Below are 10,266 nucleotides of genomic sequence, written 5' to 3'. Positions count from 1 at the left end.
TGATAGCTAAAATTAAAGTAGTTGCCTGCATATAAACTTAAGCTTGTAAATTACTATTAAGTAAACAATTACAAACTACTACTATATAGAAAGATGCATTCATAAAAACGTAAGATCTATATATTTCCCCTTTATAACATATGCATGGTAGAATCATGGCAATAGATATATTAAATTATATACGAATGCAAGATTAATATATAATAATAACTCAAAACTATAAATAAGAAGTATATATCTGAAGAATAGTTTCTTACTAATTTAGGGTTGATTAGATCATTTCTTGTTCAAAGTTCAAAAACTTGAGATGAATCAGATGATAAAACCGGGTGCAAGAGAGATGTGAGGAGTCAGGTGTGTGAAAAACTAAAAATGAAATGAAGAAAAAATTGCAAACAAAATTTGAAAAGGTAAAAGTTTGAAAAGTCAAGTTGGAAGTTTGGAACTTGTACCAAATCATTATGCGGGAGGCTCAATGTACTTGAGTTTGAAAGAGAGTGAAAAAAGCTACTCAATTCTCTTTTATTATTAGTTATTTATTATTTATTATTGTTAGTTTTTAAAATATTAAAATAAAAATTAATAAAAAAATAAAAAAATTTATATGTATAAGGAAAGCTCGTTTAGGCTCGCGAGCTTAAACGAGCTCGGTACCTAAAGCTCGAGCTCGGACTCGTTTATTAAACGATCCTTACCTTGGGCTCGAACTCGAGCTCGAGCTCGAGCTCGTTTAGGTTCGGCTCGAATCGAGTTTTTAACGAGCCGAGCTCGAGTAGCTCACGAGTAGCTCGTCTCATTTACAGCTCTAGGTGCATGCCTTAAGCCTCTCAGTTTAAACTAAAACACACCGGGTACTCTATGCAGCGATGGTGTGTGAAGAGATTTCTCCTAACGTGTGTGTGAGTGACAAATAAGAGAATTCGATGTCGATATCGCTGTTTGAAAAAAACAAAGAAATTTATAATCAAAATTTAAAAAAAAAAAAATAATCTTTAAAAAATTGATAAGTAGTGAATTATATTGAGACGGTGAACTTAGCATATACTAACAAATAGGTGGAAGATGCACGATACTTTGGAATGACAGCCCATCATTCAAAAGCGTTTGTCATTTATAAATGATTTCACTTCATAGAATATATATTTTTTTTTTTCATCGTTATCCTTTTTTTATATTAAAAATAAGATAAGACGATGAAAATACGTTAATACACGTACTTCTTCATTCACCTATATATACACACTAAACCTAATTTTTCTTGTATATGTGAATGAATAATTTACACTAGCTGGCAACATTTAACGATCAAAGTAACGTAACTTCGAATCTCTATCTTTTCATTTTTCCTTTCTCAATATATTTTATATTTGTATTTGTATATATTTATTTCACCCAAAAAGCAATTAGCAATTTGTGATTTGTGTTTTTGTCGTTGAGATTTGCTTTTTACTGAGTCGCGATGATCGCTTATGAGAAATTGGAAAAAGACCCTTTTAATAAATATACCAATTAATTTTATATATTTTTACGTTTTCTCGGTACACACTAGTAAACCTTAATTAAAAGGGCCTTTTTGCTTAATTTTCATTATATTATACTATCTAATGAATGAAACAAATATGATGTGAGAGAATAACAATAAAAAAAAATTACATCGATTTTGAGAATAACAATAAAAGTTGGAACGTTTTGCAGCTTAGCAGAATTACACCCTCACCGACTAGACTTCTGACTTTGTAAAGAATTCAGGGCATCTAGTGATGATCCTGTTAAAAAAATTCCAACTTTTTAATTAACAACTTTAGATAAAAAAAATGAATAATATTAATTAACTCGTTTCAAACTATACCAGGTTCTCATAAAATGGCACCATCATTTGTGGATACTCGTGAACTCAAAACATTCGTGGTCGACGATGGGCACGGCGTGAAGGGTCTATCTGAGTTAAACATCAAAACATTACCCGAACTATTCATTCAACCTCTTGAAAAACGACTCGATATGACCAAAGTCGTGCCAAATGAGTCCATCCCAGTTATCGACATGTCGAATTCTGAAGATCCCAAGGTAATAAAAGCGATTTGCGATGCAGCCGAGAATTGGGGATTTTTTCAAATTGTTAACCATGGAGTTCCTCTTAGTGTACTCGAGGACGTAAAAGATGCTACAAAAAGGTTTTTCGCCCAATCGGAGGGAAGCGGGGGTAAACAATTTTTTTTTTTTAATTCTCTCAACTCGTACCCCGATGTAAACCCACTAACCTTCACTTTAATTTGAAAACTTTCCACTTTTTCAAAATTTCCACCGTCTACCACCAATTACCATCACTCAACCACCCACCATCTTCTCCGATCAATTTTTCATAAACTTAAAATCCAATTACAGCTCAATTGAATTTGATCAGTCTGTTAAATATGCATCCCTCTTCTTCATCCGATCACCTCAATACTAGCAGAATATCCACCAATATCTTCGTCACAAATTTTCCACATCACTTTGAATCGAAAGACTTACGCGATCTCTGTTCTAAACATGGAAAGGTTATCGACGTATATATAGCCAAAAAACTCACAAAAAACGGCCGTAGATTTGCGTTTGTCAAATTTATTAATGTTTCTTCGATTAAAACCCTTGAAACTTCGATCTCTTCAATTTGGGCGGGTAACTTTCATGTGTATGCGGCACTGGCCAGATTTGGTAAACCTGAATCTAGAAACTCAAACGTTAAGAACGGTTTCCAGAAACATAATAATAATAATAATACCACTAAACCGTCTAACATAAAAACGTCTGTGAATGGACAAACTTATGCTTCTATGGTAGATGCATCTCGTGTATCTATCCCGGTTAAAGCACCTATGAAGAAAATCTCCATTGAAGATGATGAATTGCTTTTGTTGGAGAGCACAGATCTTATACTATTCGGCAAAGCTGCCTTACCATCTCAGATTCCTTTTCTTAACCGCATGTGGCACGAAGAAGGTTTTGATTCCCTTATGGTGCAATATATGGGAGGGTCTTGGGTGTGGATCGAATTTCCCAACATACAGTCTCGTGATAACTTCAAGAAAAATCTTCTTGTTCGTAACTCATTATCTGTTATCTGCCCCTACTCTGAATCGTTCACCATTAATGAAAGAGCTATTTGGATTGAAATTATCGGGTTACCGGCCATAGCATGGCACTATGACGCTTTCAATAAGGTTGCATTTCATTTTGGTAAAATATTGTTTCAAGACTCTGAAATAGATGACAAAAAAGGTAATGGCAAGGTGTGTATTGTGACAACTTCACTAGATCACATTCATGAAAAGGTTACTACCGTGGTTAAAAAGAAAGAGTACACTGTGCTTGTCAAAGAAGTAGAAGATTGGTGTCCATCGATCTTGAAAGTTTTAAATGATTCGGTATTTGATCAATCGGAAGATGGTTCCAAAGGTATTGATCTAAACTCCGACTCATCTAGTCACGGGACTCTTGAAGATGGTGAATATGTTAAAGACTCTTTCTGTGATTATTATTCGACGGCTCTCAATAAGGAGAATGGGGAAACTAAAGAAGGAATAGAAGAAGTCCACACTCATACACCGTCTATGGCGGTAAACTCAGACAAGATTGATGAAGAAAATAGTGAAGTTCAAAAGGAAAATAATGTAGATGGCACAAGTAACACATCTGCTAAAGCTAAGCATGTGGAATCTCATGCCCCTGCAAATTCAGAATCATCATACTCAAAGCCACCTGGATTTAATGGACAACGTTTTTTCTCACCAAGTGTTTATGATGATGCACAAAATTTTCCAAAGAAGTCACCTCATGTAGCAACTAAACAGACCTTTTCTCATTCTGACACAAACCTAGTTGAACAGGTTGACAAAATTATCGCAATGGGTTTAGCACTCGGTTTTGATATGATGGGAAGTCAGGCGGATCTTAATCGTATGTTAGATAGAATGGGTGTGAAGAAACCCGTTTAATATGCATATTCTATCCATCAACATTGGAGGAGGGGTGTCATACAAGATCAAACAATCTTGGATCCGTAAAATTTGTAACGATTTTCAAGTTAATGTGTTAGGTATTCAAGAAACAAAACTTACCAAACTAGATTTATTTATTGTAAAATCTTTCTGGGGTAACACTTCGTTTGAAGTGGCTACTTCATGTGCCCGTGGTAGATCTGGGGGTCTCCTTACCGTTTGGGACCCGAATTGTTTCATCAAAAAACGTATTTTTTCCTTTGATCATGTTCTTATTGTGGAAGGCTGTAGGCCAACCAATCCTACTAGTTGTTTCTTAATTAATGTTTATGCTCCTCAAGATCGTGTTAACAAAGCAAGGTTATGGTCAATGCTTACTGATTTCATGTTTCGTCATCAAGGTGAGTACATTCTATTTGGTGATTTCAATGCGGTTAGGTGCTCTCAGGAAAGGCAAGGTTCTTCTTTTTGTGCTCTTACTGCGAGTGATTTTAACAAGTTTATCTCTTCGTGTGGCTTGGTTGATGTTCCGTTGGGAGCTCGGGCTTTTACTCGATCTAGTAAATCGTGTGACAGTAGAGCAAAACTGGATCGTTTCCTTTTATCTTGTTCGTTCATTGATTCGTGCCCGGATCTTATTGGTCGTGTTCTTCCCAACTTATGGTCTGATCATTGCCCGGTTATCCTCTTTAACGAGAATGCGAACTACGGGCCTACCCCATTCAAATTATTCGCCTCATGGTTCTTGATAGAAGGTTTTGAAGATGTGGTTAGAAACGCTTGGATTGAACATTCTGCTTTGGCAGAGTATGAGAACTTGAACCCTTTCATTAAGTTTAAAAATAAACTTAAATTTGTTAAAGATAAGCTCAAGTCTTGGCACAAAGATTTTTTGATTACTTGTAATCAAAATAAGAGAAATCTTTTATCTACTATTGACCAAATCGATGATCAGCTTGTTAATGGTGGAGATAACATTGAATTATCGGTGCAACGTATTAATGCTTTAAAAGATCTTGCTTCAATCAACAAAATAGAAAGCATGAACCTGACTCAGAAGAATAAGAAACTTTGGAATAGTTATGGTGATGAAAACTCCTCACTTTTCCACTCATCCATTAACAAGAAACGAAAAAAACTAGAAATCACCGGTGTGCTCGATAACGGCTCTTGGGTTTCTTCTCCAGATCTCGTCAAAAACACGTTTCTTAAATTTTTCAAAGAAAAATTCACAAATTTAAATACTGTGAAATTGAGCAGGCCGAGTTCTCATCTTCATCATATGTCAGACGAGATGTCGAATGGGATGGAGATGCCGTTCACTGAATTGGAAATTAGAAAAGCAGTTTGGGATTGCGGTGACGACAAAGCTCCCGGGCCAGATGGGTTCTCTTTCCGTTTTATCAAGTTTTTTTGGGACCTTGTAAAGGAAGATGTTTGTGCTTTCGTCCATAACTTTCATGCCTCGGGATACATTCCAAAAGGTTGTAACTCTTCCTTCTTTACTTTGATTCCCAAGATTGATAACCCGCTTTTTGTCAAAGATTATCGCCCCATTAGTCTCATTGGCATTCAATATAAAATTCTTTCTAAATTGCTTGCTAATCGGCTTTCGGTTGTAATTGGTTCCATTATAAGCAAAGAACAATCTGCCTTCATCAAAGGTCGTCAAATCCTTGACGGTCCTTTGATGATTAATGAAATCATAGATTGGTGTAATAAGAAAAAGACAAAGGCGATGCTCTTTAAAGTAGACTTTGAAAAGGCATTTGACTCGATAAGTTGGGATTTCTTGGTTACAATGCTTTCTAATCTTGGCTTTGGGCGTAGATGGATTATGTGGGTTAAAGGTTGTCTCAATTCCTCTTTTGCGTCGGTTTTGGTTAACGGTAGTCCAACCGAGGAGTTTAAAATTGGTCGTGGTCTCCGACAAGGTGATCCTTTGTCTCCGTTTCTATTTATTATTTGTATGGAAGGCCTTCATGTGGCGATGTTGGATGCTATAGATCAAAACTTGTTTAAATGCATTTCGGTGGGTAATATTGGAAGTGTAGTTAATATATCTCACTGTTTTTTCGCCGATGACGCTTTATTTATAGGAGAATGGAGCGACGACAATATTCGGAACCTTATTTGTATTCTCAAATGTTTCTTTCTTGTTTCGGGTCTCCAGGTTAATATTCACAAATCCAATATTATGGGGATTGGCATTCCTTTGAACGAACGTAATAGAGCAGCTAATGCCTTCGGGTGCACTCCAGCCACTATACCTTTTACTTATCTTGGAATCCCGATTGGTGCCAACATGAGACGCATAGAAAATTGGAATACGATAGTTAATAAAGTTGAAAAACGTTTAGCTAAATGGAAGGTGAATCTCCTTTCATTTGGAGGTCGTTTAACGTTGATAAAATCGGTTCTAGGAGCTCTTGGGACTTACTTCCTTTCTATGTTCAAAGCTCCTAAAGGAGTTATTAAGCGCCTAGAATCTCTTCGAGCTTACTTTCTTTGGGGTGGATCTAAGGAAGATCGAAAAATACATTGGGTTAAATGGAGTGAAATTATTAAGAGTAAAGAAAAGGGGGGTCTCGGGGTTGTGAGCTATGACTCTCTTAACAAAGCTCTCCTATATAAGTGGCGTTGGAGATATGTTACTTGTAGCGATTGGTTATGGGTTTCGGTTATCAAAGCTTCTCATGGTGAACAACGAGATGGGTATTCTCCTTTGGTTAACAAAAATGTCACAGGTTCATGGGCTCATATCAATCGAGCCATTTCTGATATCCATGTGCAACATCCTTCTGTTGGTAGTTCTTTATCTCTCAAACTTGGTAATGGCAATAACACTCTTTTTTGGTTTGATAAATGGTTAAATGGGTCAACTCCTAAGATTTGTTTTCCTCGTCTCTTTGCTCTTGAATTGGACAAATTTTGCAAGGTTAGTGATAGGCGCTTACAAGATGGTTGGTCCTGGAACTGGCGCAGACAAATCCGATCGGGTACTGAATCCCATCAGCTCAATGATCTCTTAGTTGCAGCTGCGAATATTCAAATGTTCGAGGCTACTGATGCGTGGGTTTTCAATCTTTCTCAACAGGGCACTTTCTCGGTTAGTTTACTTCGAAAAATTATTGATCAAAATGTTACAGGTAATCCGGCGACTTATTGGTGCAAATACGTCCCCCCAAAAGTTAACTTTTTCCTTTGGCGTGCCCGCCTTAATAGGCTTCCGGACAAGTGTAGTTTGTTGGTTAGAGATGTTAAGATTGATAACGTTTTGTGCCCTTCATGTTCTACGCACGCCGAAGACTTCACTCATATTTTCTTCGAATGCAACATTGCATCTCAAGTTTGGACGTACATTGCCACTTGGACCCAGGTTGACATTCCCATTTGCAATACCTTTGAAGACTTGTTGAAGTGGATCTCTACAACTCATAAAAATTTGAAGGCTGCTACCAGTATGGAAGTAATTTGTTTCGCAACCATGTGGAATATATGGCGTTTCAGAAACGGGAACATTTTCGAGCCAAATAAATTTAAGAAATGTCAAATTATCGACTCTACTGTTTTATCCTCTTTTGATTGGCTTTCGTCTCGTTATAAGAAAGCTAATCTTAATTGGATAACGTGGTTACAAAATCCTTTACTGTCTTTGTAATTCTCTAGCTACTTGCTAGTTTTAATAAAATTTTCAGCTGTTATAAAAAAACAAAAAGGTTTTTCGCGTTGCCTGCAAACGAGAAAAAGAAGTACTTGTTTAAGAACAGTCCTACGAAAAACGTTAGGCTTGTTACAAGTTTTATTCCTGAAGTTGATAAAGTTTTGGAATGGAAGGATTATCTTAGTTGCTTCTATGTTTCTAATGATGAAGCTATGGCCTTTTGGCCCCCTGTATGCAGGTAATTAAATTCCTATATCACTTACTTGGTACTCTGTATATATTTTTCTTAAAATATGTGTTTTAGTCGGGGAAGGTACGGATAAGGTTTTTAACGTTCAGGCTATTCATTTTTTATTTTATTTTACTGTTTAGGCCATTTGGGGAGGGTGCGTATTTTTACTCTAATGGACGCGGTCTATTCGGGTTATTCCGTTACTGTTTCAAGCCATTTCACTACCACTTCAAGATATGTTGGTAGTGATGTTTGAACCACAACTAGACTATCTTGACGCCTGTACACATCAAATTTAATCAAGAGTTAGAAAATTACCATGTTTTGACAAATTTGCCTATACTATATTGGTAAAGTTCTTAAAAAACCATCACAAGACGTCTTAGTGGCCGACACTATGATACCTTATAAGAGGTTTCATATACAAAACTCACTAGAAGTACATCTTGATGTGGTAGAGACGTGGTTGGAATTGATCATTGAATAACCTTATTAAACTGCGTAGATTTGAGTAAAAATACTCGGTCTCCTCGAATAACCTGAACAGAAAACCTCTTTAGTTTTAAGAAACTGATGACATTAAATTTGTTTTCTATGATTAGTGTACACAAGTCTTCTAGTTAGGCAACTATTTCAAACAAACATGAATAGGTAACCCCTAGTTGTTAAATAGCTCTGTCAATAAGAGCTTGAGACACGCATAAATATTTTTTTTCTTCTTAAAATAACCATCTCAAGGTTGGTAGTAGTTGATGACACAAATCAAGTACATTTATTAAAGTTTAATTTAATTTTTTAATAATAGCCTTCTAAGGATTGTCGTTAACGTTTACATTGAACAATATTCTTTTTCAAATCACTAATTGATCTTGATTGCGTCTATAGGGATCAAGTTCTGGAATACATGAACAAGTCCGAGCCTCTTATAAAGAGGCTATTAGAAGTGCTAATGACAAGATTAGGCATATCAAAACTCGACGAAACAAACCAACCATTTCTTATGGGCTCAAGACGAATGAACCTAAACTACTATCCTATTTGCCCAAATCCTGAGCTCACGGTTGGTGTGGGTGGTCACTCAGATGTTTCAACCCTAACCGTCCTTCTTCAAGACCAAACCAGAGGGCTATATGTTCGAAAACTTGATAGTGACAATTGGGTTCATGTCCCTCCTATAAATGGATCTTTAACAATCAACATTGGTGATGCTCTTCAAATCATGAGTAACTGTCGGTACAAGAGCATTGAACATCATGTGGTTGCTAATGGTCATGAAAACCGAGTTTCGGTGCCCATTTTTGTCAACCCTAGACCTAGTGATATCATCGGGCCGTTGCCACAAGTTATCGGTAGAGGGGAGAAGGCTTTGTATAAGAAAGTTTTGTATTCGGATTATGTTAAGCATTTTTATAGGAAATCACATAATGGGAAGGATACAATTGATTTTGCAAAGGCATGATGACCAAATTGATGATCCTTTTTGTTCATTGAAGAAAAGATGCGACTATAGAAATAGATTAGATATCTAAAGTATTATACTACAATATGCAAAGATGAAAGTGATAATTAAGATACAATATACTCCATCTTGTAAAATTGAAGTGGGATTACTACAAGGTCTTGAAACTGTATGATTATCTTTATTAGATATTTTGTAAAGATAAATTATTTTGTAATAATTTATTTATTTTCTTAGGTTTAAAGTATAGATCATAATCTTTTTCACAGCAACGTGTGTACGTTCTTTGCTCGAAGGAGGGCCGCGCCGCGACATTTAACGTGGTCTAGTGCCTGGTCATTTTCAATTGTTCAAGTCAAAATTCAATCTTCAAATTAGCACAAATCACAAACCGTAAAAACTTAGAATACGTATCTTATATCATTGGAAAGGTAATTTGACGAGGAACACAACTAAACACGTTTCATCAATCAAAAACATCATTTGCAAATATCAAGTTTCCAAATTAAATGATCAAATAAATGCTCATCATTAATGTTCAAGTTCATCAATGCACATTCTTGATTCGGGCATTTAATGCATACATATAACACGCCGTTTTGTAGGTAATCAAGCATACAATACAACTAACTACTTACCAACAACAATTCATGGCATTCAATACATTAAATGTTCACATTTAAATCTATCAAACCCTAACCAACATCATCAAAACCACTAATCGAGTTTATGAAGTTTTCTAAAGCAACCTACACATCAAATTGAAGCTAGTGATGTTACGAACACATTTAATACATGCATTTATAACATTAAACAACATTCAAGCAACAAAATCACCAAATCAAACACACCAAAGTTCATGTTCATGTTAGTTGTTTAAAATAACAAGATCGAACATATAAATCACATATTCATGTTAGACTTGAGCCAT

General features: G+C 35.8%; 1 protein-coding gene across 1 annotated transcript; it reads left to right on the top strand.

The window, feature by feature from the left end:
- The first annotated feature begins 1,192 nt into the window (after nucleotides 1–1,192).
- On the top strand, nucleotides 1,193–9,504 carry LOC139876913 (feruloyl CoA ortho-hydroxylase F6H1-3-like). Its single transcript, XM_071864314.1, has 4 exons — nucleotides 1,193–1,310; nucleotides 1,853–2,174; nucleotides 7,700–7,882; nucleotides 8,762–9,504. The coding sequence occupies exons 2-4, from the start codon at nucleotides 1,864–1,866 to the stop codon at nucleotides 9,333–9,335; spliced, it is 1,068 nt and encodes a 355-aa protein (XP_071720415.1). The 5' UTR covers nucleotides 1,193–1,310; nucleotides 1,853–1,863; the 3' UTR covers nucleotides 9,336–9,504.
- The last annotated feature ends 762 nt before the right edge of the window (nucleotides 9,505–10,266 follow it).

Source organism: Rutidosis leptorrhynchoides, chromosome 11 (genome assembly GCF_046630445.1).
Source record: "Rutidosis leptorrhynchoides isolate AG116_Rl617_1_P2 chromosome 11, CSIRO_AGI_Rlap_v1, whole genome shotgun sequence".
NCBI lineage: Eukaryota > Viridiplantae > Streptophyta > Magnoliopsida > Asterales > Asteraceae > Rutidosis > Rutidosis leptorrhynchoides.
The sequence above is the reverse complement of the archived record's forward strand: the minus strand, read 5'-3'. Positions and strand labels throughout refer to the sequence as shown.